We start from the raw sequence: 27,894 nt of genomic DNA, 5'->3' as shown, positions 1-27,894 counted from the left end.
ACTTCATCCCAGTTTCCCCTTCCCCCTCCCCGTGTCCTCAAGTCCATTCTCTACGTCTGCACACTGAACTTCTAAAGGAACACCCCCTTCAAAGTTTCCTTACGTGTGGCCGTTCTAAGGTGAACGCGTCCCCATAGACAATTCACTCACCAGGGAATAGTTACAGGATAAAGCTTCAGGATCTTGATTCATCAGAAAGGTTATCTTTCTGGCTTGATTTATTATTTGCTCATATTTTCAAGCTGGAATGATAGTAAGGATAGCCTAGAGTCATTTAGGAATCTGGGGACCTGTAGACTAGCCCATAGCTGTATTGAAGGACAGGACTTTCAAGCATTGCTGAAGAATGTCTGTAAGAGCCCTACCAGAAACCCTTGCCACTGTCAGGAAAATCATGGATGTTGCTCTGTCTCATTGGACAGAGCTTGCTTAGGTCCTAAATAGAAATCGTATATATATTTTCTTAAGTCATTTCCCTCTAGATGACCCTACAGATTTCTCTTTTGAGGGACCCCCCTCATGTGGAATAGGCTTATTCTCAAAAGAATAAGGGGAGGGGATAAAAATCAACTTCCTGTGTGTATGGAATGTTCTGGCCCTGCCTGGAAGAGGTAATTAGACAATGAAGGACATAGGAATTGGGGGAAAATATTGGCTCAGGCATTTAGAAGCAAGATAACACTTGTTTATAGTTGGCATGACTAGCTTTCCATGTCCCCAGATCAACAGGGATGGTTATTTAAAGCAATAAAATAGAAAATAATGTAGGTATTTATGACTTCAGGAAGTGGTTCCCTCAAAAATATTTTCTCCCACTAATTCCACAAGCAGAAAAGGATGTTTTCTGAAAACAAATTGTATTTTTTTCAGCAATATTCAAAAGGTAAAACTATGTCTTAACACATTTACATGAAGTTCTAAAAGAGGCAAAACCAATCATAGGTGATAGAAATCAGATTAGCGGTTGCTTGGAGGTAGATTGACGGGGGAGGAACACTAGGAAATTTTCTGGAATGACGGAAATGCTCTGTATGCTGGTAGAACTATGAGTTACACGAGTGTATGCATTTGTCAAAACTGTTCGACTTGTACCATTAAGATCTGTACCTTTAAATGAATTATGTCTCAATTTTAAAAACTTTAAAAAACTATCTTGATATTTTCCTAGTTTAAAACATTTTCCAAAGTGCTTTCCCCTACCTCTCACAGGTAGGAAAAAGGACTGGTATTGAAATTCTCATTTAACTATTTCTGAATACATTTTTCAAATTGAGAGATAATTAACATATAACATCGTTTTCCTTTTAGGTGTACAACAAAATGATTTGATATATGTATACATTGCAAAATGATCACTACAGTGAGTTTAGTTAACATCCATTACCACACATAGTTACAATTTTTTTTCTTGTGATGAAAATATTTAAGATCTACTCTCCTAGCAACTTTCAAATATACAGTATAGTATTGGTAATTATTTACATTACATCCTCTGGATTTATTTATCTTATAGCTGGAAATTTGTTTTGACCCCCTTCACCCATTTTGCTCACCTTCCCCACCCCCTGCTTCTGCCAACCACCAATCTGTTCTCTATGAGTCTGTGTCTTATGTGTTTGTTTTTGTTTTTTTTTTAAGATTCCACATGTAAGTGAGATCATACAGTATTTGTCTTTCTCTGTCTGACTTATTTCACTTAGCATAATGCCTTCAAGGAACTAGAAAAAGCATAAGCTAAGCCCAAAGTTAGTAGAAGGAAGGAAATAACAAAGATCAGCAGAAATAAATGAAATAGAGACTAAAAAGACAATAGAAAAGATCAGTGAAACCAAGAGCTGGTTTTTTGGAAAGATAAATAAAACAGACAACTCTTTAGCTAGACTCACTCAGAAAAAAAGAGAGAGAGAACTCAAATAAATAAATCAGAAATGAGAGAGGAGAGGTTACAACTGATATCACAGAAATATAGATGATCATAAGGGACTATTATGAACAATTATATGCCAACAAATTGGCCAACCTAGAATAAATGGATACATTCCCAGAAACATAAAACTTACCAAGTATGAATAAATTTTGAGGAAAATTTTAGTGATGTTGAGATGTGGGCCTCTCCTTAGAGCTTGATTTGTCCATTGTTCTTTTTGGAAAGAATGGTGAAACAGCTCTTGAAACAATGAAGCTGACTCCATTTGCCTGTGTGCCTCTCCCTCCCCCATGTTCCCTCCTCCCTCACACCCGCCTCTCCAGTGTGCTTCTGACTGAGGTTTGGGTAACAAAGGGCAATTGGATGTAAAAAGCTATAGCAACCCTTAAATGGATTTTTCTGTCTTGCTGCTTGTACCCTGAAGTAGACTTTAGACTTGATGAATCTTGTTCCCCTTCCTGGTACAGTTGACAGGTAAAACTTCAACAGTGGAAAGTAGGAACTACAGGCATATCTCAGAGATATTGCGGGCTGGGTTCTAGACCACTGAAATAAAGCAAATATTGCCATAAAGTGAGTCACACAAAGTTTTTGGTCTCCTAGTGTGTATAAAAGCTATATTTACACTATCCTGTAGTCTATTAAGTGTGCAATAGCATTATGTCTAAAAGAATGTACATATCTTCACTAAAAAGTACTTAGTTGCTAAGAAATGCTCACTGTCATCTGAGCTTTCAAGTCATTGTAGTAACATCAAAGATCATTGATCACAGATCAGCGTAACAAATATACTAATAATGGAAAAGTTTGAAATATTTGAGAATTACCAAAATGTCACACAGAGACACGAAGTGAGCAAATGCTGTTGGGAAAGTGGCGTCGATAGACTTGATCGATGCAGGGCTGCCACACACCTTCCATTTGTTAAAAAAAAAAAAGCAACATCTGTGAGGCACTGTGAAGCAAAGTGCAATAAAATAGGTGTGCCTGTACTCTGGGTAGCTAGGTACCCCAGACAGCAAGGCCATCTTTGTATTCACGGGCGTCCTTTTCAGTGCCTTACAGATGTAGATAATGTTTGTAAGATTGGGTGGAGGTGGAGATGTTGAAATTCACCCAGCCTCTTCCCCATCTTGCAACAGGGCTAAAAACTAGAAACTACTTCCTTGGGCCCTGAACCACTTAGAGGCTGGTGATCGTGAAGACTTAAGAATTGCAGGGCACACAGACGCAAACTGTTTAAGTGGTTTTACTGCATCTTTCTTTCTCAAACACTACCATGTAAAGCTGCCGTGCTCCCAGCTCTGGGCTGAAGGTGGGGTTCTCTCCTGGAACACAGCCATGGGCTCCAGAGCTGGCTGGGTTGCTCTCTGAGGAACACAGGGGTTTGTTCTCAACCTAGAGCCAAGGCCTGCAGAAGCCTGTTGATGAGTATGTGTTGGTGGGGAGAAGGTAGGTGTCTGTCCCCTTTTAATGCTTTCCTTTGGAAAGAAATCATAAGCCCTTGGTAACATCCATAATCCTCACTTTATTACAAAGGGATGCATTTCTCTCTTTAAATATAGAAACATAAACATAAGCAACTTGATTTCTAAGCAGGTAGTGCGCAGACTCTGTATGTTCCACTCTTGTAGAAGCTTTTCAAGGATAGGGTCTTTATCTGTTTTGTTCACCAGTGGATCTGTCCCGAAGTCCTAGGGCAGTGCAGAACGTGTGCTCATTAAACATTGGTGGAGTCAGGAGGGTCACACAGACCTGAGTGTGGCGTTACCTAATTAAGAACAGGATGCAGTATAGTCAGGGTCTCCGGGTCCCTTTTGCTCCTCACAGGAAGGAAAATTCCTTTTGTGGGGGAATGAGGGCTTCATAGGCCCCTATGGAGGATTTCCCCCAATTGATTTCCCTGCCATGCATTCATTCATCCATCCATCCATTCATGAGTGAATGTAATCACTATGGGCTGCAGTGTCATCATCTTTATGCAGGAAGTTGAACTAGAATTTCGCTGAAGAGGGATAGTGTGGGGCTGGGGATCATTTGTCTCATATCACCAGCCTGAATCTTGCAACCAGAGCAGCAGTCTTTAGGAAGAAATAGCACCGAACAGCTCTCTCTGCTACTGGGGACAGACGCCCGCCCGCTCCGTGGTGCCTGTAATGGGAAGTGTACCCCCCAGGCGATGAGCAGTGGTTTGATTGTCTGCTCCTCTGCGCCCCGTGAGGCTAAGGATAGACGTCTGCTGGTTCCCTGTTGGCCATTCCTCTCAGACTGTGCTGTGACAGGGATGCGGGCATGTGGGGACGTGGCGAGGTGAAGACACCCCTGTTTTCCCGGCAGGCAGCCTGCCGATCCCACACATCAGGAGCACTTCCTTCAGGGATCTCGGGCTGGAGCCACTCATTACCGGGAACAGGAGCGTTTTAGATACTGTCAAACTGAATCAAATGGAATCGGCCCAGCTGCCCTGCGCTGTCAGGGATTACGCCAGGGACTGCTCATTTGTGGTGCGAGCCCTTGGTCTTTCCCTCCTGACTTGTGATTTCTGGGAGAAAGAAGGTCATTTTATGGTTCCTTATTCAAGACAAGCACAAAGGACCCCACGCTACAAATCCTGTGACTGTTTATATTCAGCCTTATGGTGAATCTTCCTAACCATGCTAATCCTATAAAAAGCTCCTTGAAAGGATAATACATAGCGGTTGAGTTGACGTAGACACATGGAATGATTTCAACAGAAATGTTGTGAAATGCCGTGATTTGGTATTGAATAAGGATAATCATGCACGGGTGCCATTGTCTGGATACTTTCCCGAAGATTCTGTGATCACACAGATACGATGGCCACTCTGTGAGCCTGTACCCCCATGAGCTCCCTAAATCGTGCTCTAAAATGCCATTCTGGTTGTCTCCATTCTGAGGCTGTGTCAGCACCTCCTGAATGTCTCTCACACACCCTCCCCTACGTATATCTGGCGTTTCTGCTCTTCAAGGCCAACCTTAACTTTGATTCCTTTTTTTCTCCAAGCCTTCCTTTAGCATCCCAGATCTCGGCGAGCTCAACTTTGTGTAACACATTTGGTTTGTGCTAAGGCATGGTGTTTTCTTTTCTATTTACCTTGCATTGCTAGGTTCTGGTCATGCCCACCCTCCACCATCTTTAAACCATGTGTCCTTTCTACCTTGGTAGATTGTCCACTTCTTGAGGGGGAAAAAAAGGGCATGTCCTGTACAGTCCTGTGTCCCTAGCCCCTAGTGTAGAATCATAATACATCTATTTCTAACACTGATCAAATGTACTAATTATCCGACTGTACAGATGGGAAAGCCAGGGTTGAGTTAGTAGGACATTCGACGAGTCACAAGATACGATTTGAACTGGGCTTTTGACTCTAATTTTCTTTTCATTTTAATTATTTAAGCTTTTAAATTGTATTTGTTGATTTGAAGAGGTAATACATGTACATGGCCAAAAAAAATTCCCAAAAGTTTCTAGGTTTCTTTCTATTATACTACACCATACTGGTAACTAAGTGCTTCCTTGTTCTCAAAACGCCCTGTTATTTTCCTCCGAGAAGCCAGTTCACTATTCTCACTTCTGCTGTTCTGTTAGTGGCTCCATCACAAAATTTGGGGATGACTTTTTTTTTTTTTTACACTTCCCTCATCTCAGCTAATTGGTTGCTGAAGACCAGCTTATCCCTCACAGATTCTCAAATCCGCACCTGCCTTGTTCATTCTCACCCCTCCCCAGATGCCGCCTTCAACTCCCCCACCCAGATGACTGTAGTCTGGCTGCCCTCCCTACCTCTCTTCATCCCATATCAGTTCATCTCAGGGTAGTCTTGAACCTTCAAGAAAGCTGCAGGGAGTCCTTCTACCTTCTGGTTGAGTTTTTATTCCACAGATTCTTAACTGTTTTTGTTAGGCTATCAAGTTAGGTTTGGTAATCTGGGAAAGCCATTCTCAGTTTTTAAATAATGGTTTTATATGCATAAAATAAAACACATAAGGTTACAAAAGGAACCATTTATATTAAAGTAGCTATCAAGGTATTTTAAAAACAAATTTTGGTATACTAATCTATGTGTACTTCTTTATTATAAATAATAAATAATTCCTTATTAATACATTAAATAACAGGGTCTCCCAGCAGGTGTGATAACTACCACCACTTCAACGTAGCAAAGAGTACAAACGATATCTTGAAATACCCACAGTATCTACGATGTGATATGAAAATACGATTTGGTTGGTGTCACGTCACAGGTCCTTCTATTACTCTGGTGTGTTACGTATATTCCTAATCAAAGGAAATGCCAAATTTCAGTTGGATGTTAGTGGAAATGAAGTGTTAATTCTCTTCCACTTGCGTTTATGGTCCCTAGGTTAAACCCCCCTTCCTGAGTCTGAATCTCGAGACCCTGTGAGGTCTGCTTTCTCATTCCCTGTTAACCTGTAAGCTTTGGGTCCTGCAGCTCTCCCTGTGTGGGCTGTGCACTCGGCACCGTACAGATGGGAGAGAAAACTGGCAAGTACCACATCTAACCTGAACCCTGCCTCTGTTCTTCTGTTCACATCTGTGCAGGTAGAAGAAGGATGGTGGGAAGGTGTTCTCAATGGAAAGACTGGAATGTTTCCTTCCAACTTCATCAAGGAGCTGTCAGGGGAGTCGGACGACCTCGGCATTTCCCAGGATGAGCAGCTCTCCAAGTCAAGTAAGGAAGGAAGTCCTCCCACCATGCAGGACAGGGGTGGGGGCACCCACGGGTGCCGCCCCAGCCTCCCCTTGGTTCCACTGCCTGTGCTAAGCGGCTGTGACAGAAGCTCATGAATATTTTCTTGGTTATGCTGCCTTAACCCGCCGTGGTTTAGCAGGTTTATCGTTGTAAAGGTGTGACGTGCATACCTTTCCCCCTGCGTACATGCACACTCTGAACGTCTCTGGATAGGTGACTGTCGGCCTCCGTAGTCCCCCATGGATGGCCCATGTTGCCGTGCCTCCATATACTTCTAAAATGTCACTCACTGCAAGTTGATAATTATTTTTAAAATGAACCAAATGAGATTGTTAATATTTCTCAGCATCTCTTGAGGAACTTGGAGAAAATGGCACACACACCCCCCCCCACACACACACACACCCCACACACAAATCATTGGTGGGGAGAAAGGCAATGTTCGGGACGCGTGTGTGCCAGCTCCCTTGAAAGTCTGCCAAGCCAGCTGAGGGCCCAGCCCCACCTCGGGTGAGCATGCGTGTCCATCTGTGATGGTGAGAACGAACTCCAGGTCTTTCTCTCTCCAGGGCCTGAAGCTCTCCTCCCTCCAGCTTCTCTGCTGCCTTTTCCAGCTCATGGAGCAAAAGGTCAGGACCGGGAAACTTTGTTCTCCCAGTCGCTAACCCAACTTCCTACGTGGGCGTCTGTGTATCTCTTGTGCCGTCTTGAGCCAAGGTCATGGGTGTGAATGTCGTAGAGGCTCGACTGTGTCTTAGCGGTTCGGCACTACCTGGGGCTGCAGACTTTCCTTTCTAACAAGGAGAAGACAGCTCAGTCCTGTCAAAATAATTCTTAAACAGCTTTCTTTTCCATTTGGAAAAATCTGACTTGAGTGGTATTTTCAAGTTAGTTGTGTCTCTTTAACCAGTAGCATGATTGGGCAAATCCCCAATTTGGAGGTAAAGCCATTTCTGGAGTCGTGCTCAGGCCACCTCCCTCACTTGGTGTTCAGTGGCGCTGGCCAGTTGGCTCAGTGGCTTCCAAAGTCTGGGGCTCCCCATCCCTGAACCTCGTTCCATCCTGGGGTCTGTGATAGGAAAGACAGGAGGTGATTTGGGGGCAGAGGAAGCATCTTGAAGCTCCTGCTGCCTTCTCTGGTATGGGGCAAGGAGGTTCTCTGCTAACATGGGCCAACTGATGAGTGTGGCCGGGAGGGGAGAAAGTGTCCTTGACCCCATGATAGTGGGACTTCTATGGCTTCCAAATTGCACGTTAGAATTCTAACTGCCATAGTGTCTCCTTTCATACACTGCAGTAGTATTGTACCTGGTAATTGGGTCCCATAATAAGAATACTATATCTTAGGGATATGGTGGATTAAATGGGCTTTCTTGGAGGGAGGACCAGATCGGGTCATTTTGCCATTATTTCTGTGGAAGTGTGTTATGAGTTCCAATAGCAATAATGTATATAAACCACCTCACCTATAGAAGACCCTCTATTAAGTGGTCACTTTCATTGTTAATCATGATGAATTATTGGGACACAGCCAGTTAGTAAGTTGAGGCTGCTTGCACACCGGTTAGTACTGTGCTCACTGAAGCATTGTCTCTGCATTTGGAAATTACTTTGGGATTCCTGTACTCAGGCAGAAAAGGAGATCTGGAGAGGTATTGGACCACATCTTTGGGAGAACCTTGACCTCTTGTTATCGTGCCATGTTAGGTATGCTTTCAGAGCTGGAGCTCAGAGAAGTCATGCCTCTTGTATTTTTGGAACTGTTGAAATAAACTGTCTCCTCTTACTCCAAGTCAATAATATGGACATTTGACCCTGCTTGACCCCTTAGCTCAAAGCACACAGTGCTGGAATTCCCGGGGCAGGAGGTTAGGAGGCGGAGTGGAATGCATGGTCTTCCCAATCACTTCGCCTTCTGTCACATGCTCTGAAGGGGCTGTTTCTCTCATGGAGACTGCTGTCCCCAACGCTCATTCAATTAAAACCTGCCATTTCAGAGCTAGGAGAGCCTAGTAATTCCGGCAGCCATGTTTAGCTACCACAGGAACTGTCCCTTGTCGAGGGGGTTTCTGAGGTCTCTGGAGAGGCATGTTCTCCTAACAAGGATGGATGCTTGTGAAATAAGTACATTTTTTTTTTTTTTTTTTGCGGTACGCGGGCCTCTCACTGTTGTGGCCTCTCCCGTTGCGGAGCACGGGCTCCGGACGCGCGGGCTCAGCGGCCATGGCTCACGGGCCCAGCCGCTCCGCGGCATGTGGGATCCTCCCGGACCGGGGCACGAACCCGTGTCCCCCGCATCAGCAGGCGGACTCTCAACCACTGCGCCACCAGGGAAGACCCAGTACATGGCTTTTGTAATCTTCCTGTATGTGCAGTTAAGGAGAAGAGGGCCCATCTATTGATCTTTCTACCTGTCTGTCCATATCCATCCATCCTTCCTGCTTTCCTTCTTTTCTTCTATTCTTCATTCATTCAGCTTTTACTTGGCCCCTGTTGTTACTAAGATGCTGTACAAGGTACTGAAGATATACAGAGACAAATCAGATAGGGTCCCTGTCTTCAGTCAGCTCGCACTGTGGAAAGGGGGTGCACAAATCAGCGACAGTTCAGGAAAGCACCACACGTGCTCTGCTAGCCGGGTATCTGAGGAAAAGTGGGATACACAGGCAGAGAGAGGCCGGTCCCATGGAGATGCAGGGACAGCGGTGGTCACAAAGGGCTTCATAGGAAAGCAGATGTGATTATAATGTCCCTAGGGCTTGCTAAATTGAAATAATCCCCTGAAAGAGAAATACCATCTCTCAGTGTTCTCACAGGCTGTTCAGTAACTGTTTACACTCTGATGGTAAAATATATATAATTAGATCAGATCACATGCAGAAATTATGTCTACTGTTAGGATTTGTCTACGAGGAACCTTTGGTTTTAGAGTGAATCTGCTCGTTCCCTGTCCCCAGAGAATGGTGTTAGTAGTTTCAGTGTACTTTACTTTACAAAAGAAACACGTTTTTGTTTTGAAATAATTATAGGGTCACAGAAAGTTGCCAAAACACAAAACAAAACCAAAAAAAAAAAAAACAACAATGTACAGGGCGGTCCCATGAACCCTTCATGCAGTTTCCCCCAGGGATAACATCTAGTATAACTATAGTAAATGCGTATTTACTTTTATCATAGAACTGAGAAAGACATGTAGTTAGTGCACAAAAGATATCTAGGTTTTTACTCTGGTATGAGCCGAACTATAGTTAATTAAAGTCTTTGTTAGACCAGCCCACTTAATACCCTTCATAAATTACAGTTTTCACAGAGGGTGCTTAATTAATACATGGCTCTGGGGCTTCCTTGGTGGCACAGTGGTTAAGAATCCGCCTGCCAATGCAGGGGCCACAGGTTCGAGCCCTGATCCCACATGCCGTGGAGAAACTATGCTCGTGTGCCGCAACTACTGAGCCTGCGCTCTAGAGCCTGCGAGCCACAACTGCAGAGCCCGTGTGCCACAACTACTGAAGCCCACGTGCCTAGAGCCCGTGCTCCGCAACAAGAGAAGCCACCTCAATGAGAAGCCCGCGCACCACAACGAAGAGTAGTCCCTGCTCGCCGCAACTAGAGAATGCCCACGCGCAGCAACGAAGACCCACTGCAGCCAAAAATAAATAAATTAATGTTAAAAAAATACATGGATCTGGGAGTAAGTCAAACTCCTAATGTTTACACCATTTTGGTAATTTTTAGAGATCCTAGTGACATCATATAAAAATCCTCTCAATTTAAATGCTAGTAGACATTGGGGGAGGTTTTTTTTTAAGACAGATAAAATCTATATCCTGGTACATATGAAGAAAACTTTGTATACAGTGTATCCTCATACATCTCTTTGTTATACACACACACACCTACCTCTGTATGTGCACACACTTCTTTGATATTTGTAGTCTTCACATTGCTACTTCCAGAAGGTTTTTGAGGATACTTATTCATTTGAGTTTTGTTAACCAATGGATGAATGCAATTGAAGAAACATTGCATTTTATTTATAAGGAAGTGTGCCACGACAGCTTGACACATGGTAGGTGTTCAGTAAATGCTTGCTGAATCCTTCTTACTCTGAGGAGGCATTTTTAGCTTTGAATGAAAGGTATAAATTGCTTGAACTTGCTTTTCTTTTACCCTGATGTATTTTTATATATGGTAGTTGGTTATGAAAATCTCTAAACTTTAGATTTTTGTTCAGGGTAATCTAATCTACCAAGGAAAGAGTTACAGCAGTTCTGTTGGTTGATATGTTGATTTAGACATTTTATCTATTTTAACAAGAAAATTCATTGTCAGGTAGTGGCAGAAACTTTTTGCTGTATATTTAAATTTGAAAGCATCTTTACCTTTCATAGCATTTATGGAACTTTAAAGGTGCTTTTTCAAAAAGATTTTTGTCAACTTTTTATTATAGAAATTTTCTAACGTACGCAATTCGAGAGAATAGTATGATGAACCCCTGTGTACCTGTTACCCAGTTTCAGCAGTTAGCAACCTGTGGCCAATTCATTGTAATTATACCACTACACAATCCTCCCCTATATTATTTTGAAGCAAACCGCAGATATCCTATAATTTCATCCATAAATATTTTAATATGTGTCAATAAAAGAGTATCTTAAATACTGTTATCACTCCGAATTGTAATAATAATAATAATAATTGCAATTCCTCAAAGTAATTACCTATATGGTCAGTGTTCACTTTCCCCTAATAGTCTTCTATTTTTTAATGGAATTTGTTAGTTTGAATCTGCACCCAAAGAAGGTACATACCCTGTGATTGGTTGATATGTCTCAGCTCTCTCTGAATCTCTAGATTCTTCTTCCATGTTGCCTTTTTTCGTTGCTACTTTTTGCTGAAGGAACTGAGGTCCTTTGTGCGTTAGTTTCCCACAGCCTGCCTTTTGCTGATTTCATCTCTGCTGAGTCCTTTACTCTATATTCCTATAAATTGATAATTGGATCCAGGGCCTTGATTAAATTCAGGTTTGAGAGAGAGATTTTTTGGGGTGGGGGACAGAACTGCTTCATAGGTGGTGATGGATAGTCTATCTGGAGGCTCATAATGTCTGGCTATCTTTGTTTTTGAATATTAGCAGCCACTGATGATTATCACCCAGATCTATGCACTCATTAGGGCTTGCAAAATGGTACCCAAACAGGGAATTTTTTTAAAAAAAGAGTGAAATGGGCTCCCATGTAGCAGATCAATAGTGAAAAAAAATGTTGAGTAAATTAGGTTTTTAAAAAACAAAACATCCAAGGGTTTGCAATAATTGTGCGGGCAGGATCTTATGTTAGGGATGGAAAGGAATTGAGAGCTCATCTAGCCTGGTGTCAGATGAGAACACTAAAGCCCAGTGAGATGAAGTCCTGGGTGTGGCCTCGCTTCTGAGTGATGAAGCCAACATTACATGCAGGCCTTCCTGCATATAATTTGCACATACTTTGGTATTGCTCCCATTACGGCTTGTAGTTTACCCTTTCACGGAGCATCTGACAAATTTCAAATCTGAGTACAGTTTAACTTATTTCTTCTTATGATCACAGATTATGATGAATTAATTACCTTTTCAGTTACAATTTTGCACATGCGAGTATTGACTAAATGGTGTGAAATAGAACTAATTACAAATTATATTGATATTATTGCATTAAATTATAATCAGAAAATATCTTGATCTATAAGATTTATTTGGATGTAGAGGCAAAGAAATCCAGATATGACTACTGTCCAGTTTCAATTTCATACATACTTTGCTTCACATTTAAGATATAAATGTGACTTTCCTGTTTCCAACATCTTTTTTATATTATTCAATTTCTTAGATTATAAAATAATTCTTGTAAAACTAAAAAGTATTCCTGTTTTCTTGTTTTAAAGAAAAACATCTTTCAGCTGCAGAAACATTTTAAGCTATTTCCCATAGTTTTCAGAGGGAGAAGGTTTGCATTTTCTTTCTATAACCATTAATAACCATGATATTTAAGTTTGAATTGACTTTATTTTCCTAATTCCTTATGTTTGAATTTTAGGTTCAGATACTTTAGTGACTCGTCAAGCGAAGGCAAAGATGGAGATGGCCTTTTAAAACTTAGGGCAAACCACTCCCATGATATAGAAACATTTTATTTCATTAGCTGTAAGAAATGGATTGCTTGTGCCCCTTGCCTATAAGAGCTAAAGCCAGGCTGGCACCCCACCCCCACGCTTTGGTGTCTCTATACTTTTTAATAGTAAATGTTATTTGTTTTGTGTATGAGGTTCTGTTGGCAGTGAAGAGCAATTAGCAAATTGATGAAATAGAGTTTCAGGCAAAATTAGATGCTAGCATAAGCATATGATTTTGTGTTGAAATTTTAAAATGCTTCCCTTTTACGGTGTTTGCTGCCTTCAAGTACTAATATTTAATAGTGACAGTAGAATATTCCTCCCCCCCCCCAAAAAATAAACAGCACTCATATTCATGGACTTTCCAGTTGCCCATCTCTTCTGTTCTCTAGATGGAACGTGTGTGTCCTCAGTCACCCCCAGCCCAGGCTCCATTTCCAGTCCTCTTGCTGCCAGTGGACGGGGCGGGGGGTGGGTATTTTGCAGAAATGCTTGGCCATTCAGAGACAGCAGGGCCATGTCTACCTCAGTGATGCTCAGACTTGATCCTGGGGAAGAAGAAAGGGAGGTTCTCTTGTACTCGGAGGAACTTTATTGAAATACTGATTCCCTTTTCTTACTTTTTTCTGACATGAAAAGGACTGCTGCCATTCAGTTCTGGGGGGCCTGGCTCACAAAACAGTTGTATTCCTTGGGAGTAATGTTACCTTAGTGATGGAAGTTAGGCAGAATAAAAATTCACCCAAATAAAAACTAGCCACTGTTACTTGCTCCACTTTGCCATCAAAGTCCTCAAGAGCTACAAGTCTAAGGAGAACATGTGAAACACTTGTTTCTTTGGATTGTCCTTATGTAGCCAGTGATTTGAACATCTAACTTTTTGCTTTAACTGGACAGAGCACATCTGTCAAAAAGGGCAGATTTCAAAGCAGTGGTGTACCACCGTGTCTGCAGGACACAGAAATTGGCAATACCTGATTCCATTTAATATGTTGATCTGATCATTTACAATCCCTTTCATGTTATTAGGAGTGACATGGCCCAGAAGTTTACACGATGGTCCCTAATGGAATTTCCCATTTTCCTGAAGAATGTTTCTAAAAAGTTAGACAAGTTGCTCTCTCTCGCTCAGTTCCACTCTCTGTCTCTCTGTAAATGTAGCCTACCTTTTCATCCCTCAGACTTTTTATGAGGGAGCTATGTAACTGGCCTCCAGTTCGATATTCAGCTCACAGCCGTAATAGGACCTATTTTTTGCATAACCTAGAGTAATGCATATATTAATTAAGTTTGTCTTTACCAAACCATTTTACCTGCTGATGGTACTCTCTGTAGGGTGTGTGTGTGTGTGTGTGTGTGTGTGTGTTCACCCTCAAACTGGGGCAGAGTGTGTGTAGTCTATGTACTTACTCGTGGTTCCAGAGAGATTTGGGCTTTAGCCATGTGTCCAGTCTTATGCTATTGATAACCTCTACTTATAACAACAAAAAAGAAGATAATTTGCATTTGACACTGGGTGAGTCCTATGTCCTCATGCTTAAGTACAGTCTCATGACTGATGTGGCAAAACCTCAATTAAGATGTTTCAGGAAATAGGGTTTTCTGGTGTCTTTGCTGCTAAGCAGAAAACCCCTTACATTGACATGGAAGCCACGATTGGTTTCAAACCTCATTGGTGAAAACCCCCCTCTAGAATACTTGTACATTTTCTTGCTTCAAGATGCTAAGAACGAAAAATCTTTTAAAAGGGATTTTGTGCCTCGTTTAGACTCTTGGGGTCATGAATATCAGTTTGTATCATACTGGGCTCTAGGGGTAGAAGCTAAAAAGGATAATGGACCAAAATCTATAGTATGTTCGGGTCACACTCTCCAAAGAGAAGAATGAGTTAACTAAGGAATCCGATTGATTGGATTTCCTCTGGTTGAGGTTTTCCTACTCTTGAGGTATAATGTTGAAGTGGCTTCCAGGTTTAAATTGGGCATAATCCACATGCCCGGCATTTGCAGAGGTGAGCCCTAATGCCAGTGCTCATTGCCATCATGGTTGCATGGGGACTTTGGGCTCATTCTGTAACATTCTTAAATTCTGCCTAATGGTTTCTAATTAATTTTGTGGATGAAGCTCTTGCAGTGGATTCATTGAAGACAAGTTCAGTTAAAGACTCTCCCTCTTCCTTCTTTTGCCATCATTTGCTCCCCTTCCCTCTCTCTTGTTTTTCTCTCCCCTTCTCTTCTCTCATTCACTGTCAGGAAAGACTACCTTTGAAGGGACAATTCTGTACCGAGCTGCACCGGGAAAGACGGAGGGCCACAGACGCTATTACAGTGAGTGACCTTAACAGCAGGAGGCAATTGTAAAGATAAGATCTGGGTTCTTGTGTTTTTTGATGCAGCTGCACTTTCCTGAGCTGCTCATGCTTCTGCCAAGTGTCTGTGAATTTCTGATCCAAGGACATGGACTTATTTGCCTGAGATAAGTGCCGTCTCCTTGGTGTGTGCTGCGGGAGCATTCCCATCACCAGCCCCTGGCGCTGTCTTGTTTGCTTTGTGCCTCTGTCATGTGTGTGACACGCGTGCATGAACCATGCGTGCAGAGAAAGGATCAGTAACATTGGTCATGGCATATGTGTTTGTACCAGTATCTCTGCGCCTCTGGGGTGGTGTAAGATGGCTTCCTGTGGAGATGTCAGCCTCTCGTGGTTATTGCTTTTACTGAGTGGGTCATTGGAAACCAATAAGTCATTTCCTCATTGCGGGGTTCAAAGAAGTAAGATTTTGGTAAGAAAAGTCCGTGCCAGAAATGGTATTTTGCTTTGCGCATTCAGCCAATCACCACACGGCAGACTTCTTTTGGCAGGACCAGTGTGTAGCCTTTTGTGCTGTGAAAGAAAGCTGCCAAAAGTTGAGGGGAAGGAGATGAATGAGGTTAATGAATGAATCTCGTGAAGTTCGTAGAACAGTCCTGCCACACAGTAAGCACTACACGTGTGAGTGTAAACTTGAAAATAAACAAAAATGGCGCACGGCCTGGAATATTAAGGAAATTACTGGCAATGACTTTTGTGTAATTTGGCCAGTTATATGAGCGGCCAAAGCAAACTTGAGGAAGCTTTGTTCTTTTTTCACTGCGAAGGAAAAGCATCCACCTTAGTGTGCACGTACACACATGTGTACATAGAGACGTACACACAGTGATGAAGGAGAAGGTTCACGCGTGAACACCGGAGCCACATTTCTCAAACTGTCTGCAGTGAAGTGAATTTTTATTTCCATTCCCCTGCGGACAGACATCGGGTACTGCTGGCTTGCCTTCACTGCGCATGCGCTGCACCACCCGCCCCTCCCAGCAGGAGCAGGCAGACAGATGTTGGTCTGTGCCCTGTTCACCCAGACGCGTCTGTTGGCCGCACGTCCGGAAGTAGCACCAGCGCACACTGCTGTAAGCATTTCCAGACACGCACACTTTCTGTGCTTGTCTCTCTGTGTACCGGGAACGAGCCCTTCACGATCTTGGCTCCAGTCCACAGACCTCACTTTGGGTTGCACTGCCCTCGAGCGTCACCTGGCATTCCGAGCACGACACAGGGATAGTTTACATAATAGTGTGTGTTATGAGCACCAGTGGCTAAAAGATACAGCACCAAAAAATGAAAAGCCACCTTTCTTTTCCTCTGAAGGGAAGGAACTAGATTTTGAGTTATTTCGTCAACCCAGATATTCAGACATTTAATTTCATAGTACTTAAGAGTGATAGAAGCAACCTACCAGAATACCCGGAAGAAAGATCTGCCATGTGTTTCCTTCCCAGCCCATGCTTGTGTGGTTGGATGACCGTGCAACCTTTCCCTGTGTAACATAAAGAGTATTTCTCACAGTGATTAATATGATATTACTAAGATGAGCCCGGAAGGTGGCAAATCCCTAAAACCAGAAGCTCAGTGAAATCAGGATGGCAGTGGTTGAAAATATTGTGTTTCTAGCTAATGAGGTATGATAAAGGAATCCTTCAAATTCTTCTCTTTGAAGAACTAAAACAGACTTGCCCAAATCCATTTGCCCTGCTGCCTTCTGCTTGTGGTGCTGGTGGTGGTGGTGGTGGGGAAGGGGAGCAGTGATGTTTTCTCTTCACTAACCATTTCTTTATTCCGCCCTCAAATGCTTCTTTCCAAACCAGAAAAGAATATACAAGCCATTTATCACACAGAAAAAATCCATACGGCAAAATGAGAACATGTTAAAGGGGAAATGACACAATATTTAGACTCCAAAATTATATCTCCAGCAGGGATATTTCCAAAAACAATGAACAGATAAACACACGAATGGATAGCTAATCCAGGGAGGTTCTCCATGTTTGCACACTCGCATCCAGTCCTGTAAATTGGAGCCGACCCCCTTGTTGTGGGCTGTTCCTCATTGTTTTGCCCTCTCTTCTTGCTCATAAATGCTGTTCTTTAGTTAATTAAAATGTACACCAGGGATCTTCCTCCCCACACCCTCCTTTCTGGCTTACAAATACCATTTTATTGAAAACAGCAGCAACGACAAACACAGCCATTGTTTAAAGGGTTTGATTTTGAAACTTGTTAGCAATTTATAATGACCTTTCTATATTTTTCTGTTTTCATTTAACAGTTTCTTCCTGCACTGAGACTTCTTTATTTGAGTGACTTCAACATTTTGTGACATTTTATGTGAGCAATTATTTGATGTATCATTCTTATGTACTAAGAGGCCACCTTACATGTAGGAAGATAATGCACAGTGTGGCTAATAGAGAACAAAATTTGATGGTATACTTTCATCCCAAGGGCATCATTGTCATCAGGAGATATATAGTCAATGTTCAGGAGCTATTCTACACATCTAGAGGCTTTTAGAGACAGGCTTAATGGCACTTTCCGTAAGATATCCTTTTAATCCTGCCCTTTGATGGCATGACTAATGTACTGACCATCAAAGTAAGACTGTACACCCAGAAATTAACTAGAAACAGGCTCTTCCTTTTAGGAACATGATTGTGGGCAGAGCCTGGGGAAAAAAAGAATCTGGGGAGGTAAGTGTCCATGTTGTCTTGCTGATATCTATTTGATGACTTCCAACTCATGCCACCAGAGGTCAAAGGAAAGGTGTCACGTCCCCAGTGTTCTTCTTTGGAAAGGAGTTCAGCTCTGGGGAGACGTTGGTGTCAGAGGAGGGAGGAAGAACTGTAGGCTTAGGGGATTCTGGCCTCCTGGAGGGCAGCTTCCTTTCCCTCTTTAACAAATATAATCATCTTGCCAGTGAAAGTGTTTCAATATCAAGTTTGGTTTAATGCTTTCCTCGAGAAACATGTCTGCGTGCATTTATTCCCTGTGAAGCCATCCAAAGAGATTTAATTCTTTGGCAGTCATAATTTTGTGTGGTTTCTTTAATTGCTAATTTGTTTAAATGGCTTTTAGCTTTACAGTTTCCCTTTAGGAAATGTTACTTTCATTGCTAATTGCTAACTGTCGTGAGTCATAGAAATGGGAGGTACAGTATGTGGTACTGACTAGGTGGGGAGGTGAGGAGGGGGCGGGAAGAGTTGTTATTGCACAGACTGCAGCAAAGCAAATTTGGCTGAGAGCCAGGCTCTGGCTGAAAAGAGGTGAAATGTCACATTTACGAAGAGATCTGCCTTGAAATTAGATTTTCTGAAAAGTTTTGATTCACTTCTTAAAATTAAAAGCTGGGAACAGAGCGTGGGAGGGAGACACAAGAGGGAGGAGATATGGGGATCTATGTATACGTATAGCAGATTCACTTTGTTATACAGCAGAAACTAACACACCATTGTAAAGCAATTATACTCCAATGAAGATGTAAAAAAAAAAGCTGGGGGTGGGGAGATGGAACAAAACTCAGAGCCGCCCCCATGCAACATATTCACACGCTAAACGAAAAACCGCAGTGCAAGTTATCCCATACCCAGTGACACTTGTAGCAGTGGTTCCTGGCTGGCTATGAAGTGCTTCACGGCTATGGCTGATTTCTGAGCTCTTTCTTTCCCCGTCCCCACTCTTGACAGGTTTAAGGGAAACCACAGGCTCCGAGAGTGATGGGGGTGACTCGAGCAGTACCAAATCCGAGGGTGCCAACGGGACAGTCGCAACGGCCGCAATCCAGCCGAAGAAAGTTAAGGGAGTGGGCTTTGGAGATATTTTCAAAGACAAGCCAATAAAGCTAAGGCCAAGGTCGATTGAAGTAGAAAATGACTTTCTGCCTGTGGAAAAGGTATGTTCAACAGTTTCTGTTTTATTTCAACGTAATGCGGTGTATCCAAAAGTACCTTGTAGGGCTTGGCGTCTACGGCTTCCTATGCCTCTTCTGAGGTTTCATTGTCCTCGTGTGCAGCTCTCCTTCTATATAGGAACAGCTTTGCTCGAAAGGCTCATGCTCTAGTTTGCTGTTGCTTTTCTTACTGATCTCTCGATGGAACGTTTCTCAGGACGACTTTTCAAATAGACCGGCCCTTCTGTATTTCCTCCTCAGAAAAGCCACTCAGGCCTGGACCCAGCTAAACACATAACCTTGGTACTTTTCAACCTCTCTCCTATCCTGGTAGGTTTCTCTTGTGATTTGTGCTTGGGCGTGTTGACTAGTTCTGCAGTAGAGAGAGGGGTTGTGTATTTTTTTTCTCAAGGTATTTGGTGGAAATGATTTCATACTACTGAAAGGAAGTCTCCTGCGTGTGTGAGTGACAGAGATGGCCCTTGCTGTGAATCCCTGAGTTGTTACCATCAGGAAGCTGGCTGTTTTCTCCTGCCCCTGGTTCTGGGTTGGCGAGAGGCGGACAGCGTGTTGCTGCTGAGTACACGGTTGCCAGAGCAACACACCCAGAGCCATTGTGCTTGTGGCTGTCAGTGACGTCTACTGTGGTACACTTTTAAGCATCATAGCCTTGCTCAGGATTTGATAAATACTGTGGAGTTTTCCAGATTGTAATAAGCTACACTCGTGCTGTGCTTAAAGAATGTTTGTTAATTTGATTTAGTGCTGAAATTTTGGCTTTGACGTTTGTGCCAGCAGGCTTGGGGGATGGGGCATGGGCAAAATGTCTACTGCAGGTTTATCGACGGCTTTTAAATGTCTTTCATTTCTCTGTCAGATGAATTTTTAAAAGTTGCCTATCATCTCCTGCAGCTGTAGAACTTCCACCCACCTCCCTCCCGCCGTCCACCAGCAACCTTGCCCGGTGTCCTCGTGCATTAGAGACAGAATCGGGAAAGGAAACTTTTTGGACCCTTAATACCCTTAGAGATGAATAAGGCAGAAAGGGCAGATACTTAAAAAGGAAGGACTGTTGCACTTAAACTCTTCTTTTGTGGAAGCTTCTCTAGTCGATTTGCTATTTCTCAAGATCTGAAAACTATCTAGTTAGTGTCCCAGCTTGTGAGTTCATTTCTGCTTCACGTGGTCACTTTCGGATTCCCATAAATGTTTACAAAAGAGCAAGTTCCCATCTTAGAAAGGAACGATGAATACAGTTTTTCTTCATTTTATTCAAGTGGTTGAAATGAACATGACCATTGACTCAGTCAGCAAACAGTTTATTCCTTTTGTTTGTTTTATGATTCTCAGTCTTTTTCTTCTCTGTGTAAAAGGACGTTGTGTGTGCATAAGTTTCATTATTGCTATTAATAATTGTCTTAACCGCTAATAATAAATTGGGTTGTTACTAATAGAAATATCAGCGACAAATATAATACTCCCAAGTTTGTACCTCAGCACACTTCTCCTCTGAGCTCCACAGCCACGTGTCCAACTGCCGTCTTGAACATCTCCACTCGGAGGTCCTAAATTCTTAGCAGCTTGTCCAGACCTGAACTCATCCTCGGCCCCCTGAAACCACTCTGCCCACAGCCTTCCCCGTCTCAGGTGAAGGCAGTGCCACTCCCCCTCCCATGACTCAGAAGAAAAGCCCTGGGGTTGTCCCTGACTCCCCTCTTTCTCTTACATCCCATGGCTGATCCATCAGGCAACCCCATCAGCGCAGCCTCCTAAGTGTGCCCGGCACCTGCCATGGCTCATCACCTCTGCTCTCCCCCTGCTCTTGCCATCGCTGCGGTGGCCTCCTAATTGGTCTTCTTGCTTCTCCCCTTCCTCGTACGGTCTAGTGTCAGTACCAAAGCCAGGAGGGTGATCCTTTGAAACCCAAAGTCAGGTCATGCCACTCCTCCGCTCGCACACCTGTAGAGGCTTCCCTGTGAACCAAAGTGAAAATCCTCCCTGAGTCCCAGGAACTGGGATGACCTGACTCCCATTGCCGCTTGGACCTCCTCCCTCACTGTTCTCTCCCTGCTTGCTCCATCCTGGCCCCCTCGCTCCTCCTCAAACACGCCACGCACGCTCCCACTTGGGGGCCTTTGCCACGGTGGTGTCCTCTGCCTGGACACTCTGTTTCCACCTGCCCGCTGTGGCTGCCTGCCTCTCCTCCCTGACGCCTGCTCATTGTGAAACCTGCCCCCTCGGCCCATCCTGCTTACTTGCACTGCAGTTTTTGTTTTCCCTAGCATGTGCCCCCTTCTAACATGTTTATTTTTTATTATGTTTATTCTTTGTTTTGTTCACTGATGTATGCCACGTGCTTAGAACAGTGTGTGGCATATAGTAGGTGCTCAGTAAGTGTTAGTTAAAGGAATAGTATTCAAACTATATTAATATAACACTTTAGAGATTACAGACATCTATAAAATGAGGGAACCGGGTGGGATAACAGTTATATAGTTGGAAATATAGTAGTTGTATGGTTCACTGCACCTCTGTGAAACAGAAGATTTATTGCATTGGTCTTAGAGACAAGAAATGTTAACTTCATCAGAGTAATATATATGTGTACGGCGTGTGTATGCATCTTGATTCATGATTTGTTTGCAGAATGAAACCATGTGCTGGCAGCTCCCTTAACCTGCTTCTCATTGTGAAGCCTCTGGGGAAAACTTAAACTTCCCAGCCTGCTTTACTGGCTGCGGACAATTTTTATAGCATCTAAGAGGATTCAAAACTCTCTCCACCCCCTGTTGTTGGCGCCATGGATAGTTACATAGATTTATGGATCCATTATGTTATTGCACAACCTGGCATGGGAGCTGATGAGTGTGATAATGTTTTACTTGTGTACAGCCTGGTTCTCATCGCTTTTGAGATGGTTTTGTGACTAAGATTTATGTTTAAGGAAGGAAGTTTCCTATGAGAGTTGAGCTCGCTGTTTCGATTTTGCAGAAGCACAAACTGGATCTCATGTGGCGGCATCTGTGTCAGGTGAAGCCCAAGCAGGTCTTCCACTCAGGCTGGGGCAGTTGACCCGTTCACATGATAACTCGCATGAGGGAAAAAAGGTCTATGATCATTATTAACAGCCGCAAGCATCCTAGTGTACTTTCCGTTCAAGTTTGCGAAGTTTTGAGATCCACTTTTCTGAGTCAGTTGAAAACTTTGTGCTTATTGTCCCTGTGCTTTAATCCATATCACCCTACCCAGAGTGGTTGAATGCTGACGATTATACACCAGGAGAGATACTGGTGTATCTGTAACACTCCCCCGACCAACAAGGAAATAATTAGTATTCTTGCTTCTCTTACTGAGCTCTAAGGAAGGACCCCATTTATGAGTCTTTTTAATACTACCAACCTGATATGCCTGTGAATGATGTGTTTAATGTACCATTTAACTGAAATATTTATAGGTGAAATGATTTAACGTCTGGGATTTCGCTTCCGGTAATTTGGAAGGTGGAAGAGTGGGTGGGGCACAGAGGAAACCAGATTGGTCATGAGTTGATAATTGTTGAAACTATGTGGTGCATACATGGGGGTTCAGTACACTGTACTCTATTTTTGTATATGTTGGATATTTCCCTTGATAAAGGTTAAAGAAAAAAGAAAAGAACCTTGGAGAAAAATGTACCATTTAAACTAAGCCCAGAGGTACGTATGTGTTATATCAAAACAGTGGAAAATACGTTGTGGCTAAAGATGAACCAAGTTAAATATCATAAGATTTTAGAAGGGCATGGTACCATTGTCCTAGCTGATTGACCTCGACAAAGTCACTTAGCCTCAATTGAACCATCTGTAAAATGGGAATACTCTTTATGCCTATCCTACCTCATAGGACTTTTTAAAAATGCTACATAGCTGAAAATACTTGGAAATTGTAAATGTAACTCATTTCAGCTTGTATTGGTTCAGTACTCACTATATGCTCGGCACTGAGGATACAGTGGTAAACAAGACCAGGTCACTGCCCCTCAGGGAGCTGCAGAAAAGTAAACAAGCAATAATAATACAGTGTGGGGAATGCCGTGACCAGGCTGAGAGCACAGTACTGTGCCGTAGGAGCCCTCGGGCATGGCAGGAAGTAGCGAGTTGTTAGGGTGGCTGGAGAGTGTGTATTCATGTGTGTGTACCTACCTCCTACAGGAAGTGGTGTTTAGACCTGTAGGAAGTGATGTTTTTAGACCTACAGGAAGTGATGTTTAGGCTGAGAACCATGGGTCCAGTACACATTCATCAAGCAAAGGAGCACAGAGTTGTCAAGGTGGGAAGAGCAACATGTGTAAATGCCTCGAAGGGAAAAGGAAATAGCACAGAGCATGTGTCGGGGCTCCAGCAGGAAGTGGGGAAAGGTGAGAATGGAGAAGAAAGCAGGGCCCACGTCAGGAAGGGCCTGGTGAGACTTGTTAAGGAGTCTGGACTTGACTTTGAGGGCAATGGGGAGCCATCAGTGGGGAGCAGTTCTCAGCGAGCGAGTGACATGATCACATAGGTGGTTTAGAGAAAGTATTCCTAGCTGCAGTGGGAGGAGTGGATTACAGAAGCCAGGATAACTAGAATTCAGGGGAGAAGTTAACAGAAACTTGTATTGGCTCTACCAGTAAATCCCCCTCCTCAATGTAGATTCTAAACCAGTTAATGAGTCAGTGGATGGAGAATCAAAATATTATTTTTGTTCACTTTTTCAGTATGGATATCCAGTTGACTCAGCACTGTTTATCAAAAGGATCATCCTTTCTGCAGATCACCTGTTTATCAAAAAGGTCACCTTTGTCATAATTTAAGTGGTTGTGTATGTGTGGGTCCATTTCCAGACTCTCTGTCCTGTTGGTTTGTTTGTCCCTGTGGTCATTCTGTACTACCTTAATTACTGTAGCTTTGTAGTCGGTCTTGACCTCTGGTAGTGTAAGTCCACAGTCTTTGTTCCTCTTCTTCAAGATTTCCTGCGTTGTTGTATTTTCATATAAATTTTAGAATCAGCTTGTCAATCCCTACTTTCTTCCCCCCACCCCCGCAAAAAAACCTCCTGGATTTCGAATGGGAGTACGTTAACTATAGATACTTTTGGGGGAGAAATGACACCTTTCCGATCTATGAGCATGGTATATCTATTTATGTAAGTCTTATTTTACTTTGTAAAAATTTCTCAAGTTACACATTTATGATTTGTGCACCTTTCTCTACCTATGTTATATTACAGTGTTGTTATTGATGAAGGTGAAGTTGGAAGATATAGATCAGTGTGAGAGCCAAATGGGCTTAGCAGTTGATCTCCAGAATTAGACAGACTCACCCACCCAGTCTCAGCAATGCTGGACTCGAGGCAGACCCATGTGAGGTAGAAGGGCCAGCTCCTTGAGGAACAGCAGAGAAGGCCAACTTCCAAGAGGAGGAAAGAGAAGAGCTGAGCTAAGCATGCCCAGTTTATTTTTCCTAAATTCACGTATCAGAGAAGTCATTTCACTCTCCCAGGAGAAAATGAATAGGGAGATAGAGAGTTCCAAGAGTGTTCAATTCTGCCCAGAGGCCAAGTGTGTCCAGAGAGTGTCCATTTGGTCTCCCTTTTACATGGAAGGAAATATCAAGATAAGACAAACAGCTTTTCTAACAGCTTTGAATTATTATCATAAATGTTTGCGGGAAATATTTTGGGGATAGAATCAAGAAGTTTGATAGTATGTGGGAGATAAAGGAGAGGAAAGACTTGAAGAGGATGCCTTGGGTCCTTATCAGTTAGAGGACACTGGAGGAGAAAGATATCTGGGGAGGAAGGTCATGGGTTCAGTCTTAGACTAGCTGGATTTTGAGGTCCTTGTGGAACCGTCAGGTGGAGGCATCCAGCAAGCAGTTGGATAAATAAGTCTGGTGATGGGGAGAGAACTGTAGATGTAGGTATTGGAGTCATCCACCTAGAGATTGGGTTGGGAGACTGTAAGAAGGCAACCCAGACAGGACCTTATTCCCATGAATATGGCTTGTACCTTGTCTCCCAGCTGTGGACCTGAGAGAGAACTTCCTCATCAGGCTGCTTCCCTGCAATCCCAGCCTGGCCTCACCCTTTTTCTGAACTCCTTCCCTTTTCATGAGTCACTCAGATGATCACTCCTGGCCAAATACTCCGGGAAAGGAGTGTCAGGTATTACACATGGGTGGGTAAATTCCAGATGCTCAGGTGAGTCCCAGGACATACCTAAGCTAATATGTCTTTATGTAGAATAATCCTGGCTTTCCGGCGCCAGCTTATTCCGTGCTTAAGTGCCCTAGGCACAGCTAATCTTGGCCCCCTTAATTATTGAGAAAAGCAGTCTTTTTGGCCTGGGCTCTTCAAACAGCCATATTGGAAAAGATATTTTTCCAGGTTGGTTGTTTACTCTATTGGAGTCCCTACAAAGAAATCCTTCAAGAAGTTCCATGGTCTTCCTGTCTTAGTTGATTTCCATTAGTGACTTCTGATCTCTGTCTCTTGAAATGATTCTGTTTTCTTTCTCTGTTTTCTACTATGTTCCACAGCTAGACATTGTGTTTGTGACAGTTGCTTTTTCAGCTCTCATCATCTTGAATCTCAGTTATAGAACCACAGTCATCCAAATTAATGCCTTTATAATATCAACATTGTAGCTTTTACTTGTAACAGAGAATTCAAATTAAAATCATATATAAATGAGCTACTAATCAATTTTTTTAATCAGCCAAATTGCAGCAAGAGAAATTCTAATATCTTCATATGTACCTCAGGCAGTCTTTTTATCCATACTAGTAAAAATTCGCCAAGCTGTATACTGATGTAAAATTAAAACATGTAAACCTTGAAAGTGATGATCTTAGTTCCTTAAAAATGAGAGATTTATGTCTCTAATCCTTTGAAGACTAGAAATAAGCTCTGGGGAATCCCAGAAGCTAATGCTACATACTTTGACTAATGAAACACAACTGGATCGAACCTTGGCATGATTATCTGAGACCTATAGTATTGGATGTCTCTCATACTGGTTGAAAGATAAGATTTTGTGACATCTCTTGAGCAGTTGAAAGAGCCGTGATTTTTAAAGAGCAGGTGGTGTTGAGATGCCCACTGGTCGCCTGGGCTGAATGAAGTGTCTGGGATTTTCAGACTTGGGTTTATGTGTTATCTTTCCTTATCTAGGAGAAGTGAGGAGAGGGCCGGTGGTAGGAAAAGGGAACCAGAAATAGTATACAGGGTTACTGTTTGACATATTAGGTACTGTTTACTGTTTTATGTATGTTTGATATATACCTTCTAAAACAATCAGCATCGTGTATTTTATTTTATTTTATTTTATTTTTTTGTGGTACGCGGGCCTCTCACTGTTGTGGCCTCTCCCGTTGCGGAGCACTGGCTCCGGACGCGCAGGCCCAGCGGCCGTGGCTCACGGGCCCAGCCGCTCCGCGGCATGTGGGATCTTCCCGGACCAGGGCACGAACCCGTGTCCCCTGCATCGGCAGGCAGACTCTCAACCACTGCGCCACCAGGGAAGCCCTGTTTTCTTTTTCTTTTTAAAATAAATTTATTTGTTTATTTATTTTTGGCTGCGTTGGGTCTTCGTTGCTGCACGGGGGCTTTCTCTAGCTGCAGCGAGCGGGGGCTACTCTTCGTTGCGGTGCGCGGGCTTCTCACTGCGGTGGCTTCTCTTGTTGCGGAGCACGGGCTCTAGGTGCGTGGGCTTCAGTAGTTGCTGCACACGGGCTCAGTAGTTGTGGCTCGTGGGCTCTAGAGCGCAGGCTCAGTAGTTATGGCACACGGGCTTAGTTGCTCCGCGGCATGTGGGATCTTCCCGGACGAGGGCTCAAACCCGTGTCCCCTGCATTGGCAGGCAGATTCTTAACCACTGCGCCACCAGGGAAGTCCCAGCAGCATAGTGTATATTCTATGAAATGTTTAATTGCAGCCAGATGGTCACCAAGAATCACATTCCCAGGAGGCCTTAAAATTGTGTTTTTAGGAATATAGTTATTAAGCATGCAGGATAGACTGCCCAGGTTCACATCGCAACTCTGCCTCTTCCTGGGACAAATTACTTAAGCACTCAATGCTTTAGCTTTCCCATCTGTAGAATCAGAATAACAAGAGAACCTGGCCCATATGGTTGTTAGGAGGATTAAGTAACTCAAAAAATGGGTAAAAGTGCCTCGTGTAGAATAATCACTAGATTAACGTTAGTAGTTATTATTGTTGCCCTTCTGGTTATGAGAACAGAAGGAGTGCCTATAAATAGCAGTGCAGTCTCCGGGATCATTTCTTTAACTTTTTATTATGGAAATTTTAAAACTCGGAGAAGGAGAAATGAATTTTGCTCCGTCTGTGGTAGCTGTTTGTTTGACATCACCAAGTCTTCAGTATTGGCCGTTGGGGAGTAAGTGCCATGCAGAGGATTTTAGGGCAGTGAAAATATTCTGTATGTATTCTGTATGATACCATAATGATAGATACATATCATTATACATTTATCCAAACTCATACAATGCACAACGTAAGAGTGAACCCTAAGGTAAACTACAGACGGTGGGTGATAAGGAGTCAATGTAGGTTCATCAGCTGTAGCAAACGTACCATTCTTTTTTTGGCGGTACGCGGGCCTCACACTGTCGTGGCCTCTTCCGTTGCGGAGCAGGCTCCGGACGCGCAGGCTCAGCGGCCATGGCTTACGGGCCCAGCCGCTCCGCGGCATGTGGGATCTTCCCGGACCGGGGCACGAACCCGTGTCCCCTGCATCGGCAGGCGGGCTCTCAACCACTGCGCCACCAGGGAAGCCCCGTACCACTCT

General features: G+C 43.2%; 1 protein-coding gene across 6 annotated transcripts in view; it reads left to right on the top strand.

The window, feature by feature from the left end:
* SH3KBP1 (SH3 domain containing kinase binding protein 1) overlaps nucleotides 1–27,894 on the top strand; it is a 344,495-nt gene that overhangs the window by 184,084 nt on the left and 132,517 nt on the right. For 2 of the 6 annotated variants that reach the window (XM_065900877.1, XM_065900879.1), the window contains exons 4-7: nucleotides 6,513–6,642; nucleotides 7,233–7,292; nucleotides 15,066–15,140; nucleotides 18,865–19,070. In XM_065900877.1, the coding sequence (XP_065756949.1) occupies nucleotides 6,513–6,642; nucleotides 7,233–7,292; nucleotides 15,066–15,140; nucleotides 18,865–19,070 (471 nt within the window). The remainder of the gene's footprint in view (nucleotides 1–6,512; nucleotides 6,643–7,232; nucleotides 7,293–15,065; nucleotides 15,141–18,864; nucleotides 19,071–27,894) is intronic. The other 4 variants (XM_065900878.1, XM_065900880.1, XM_065900876.1 and 1 more) reach the window with 2 other exon arrangements.

This window comes from Phocoena phocoena, chromosome X (genome assembly GCF_963924675.1).
Source record: "Phocoena phocoena chromosome X, mPhoPho1.1, whole genome shotgun sequence".
NCBI lineage: Eukaryota > Metazoa > Chordata > Mammalia > Artiodactyla > Phocoenidae > Phocoena > Phocoena phocoena.
Note: the sequence above shows the minus strand (reverse complement) of the source record. Positions and strands in the feature narration are given on the sequence as shown.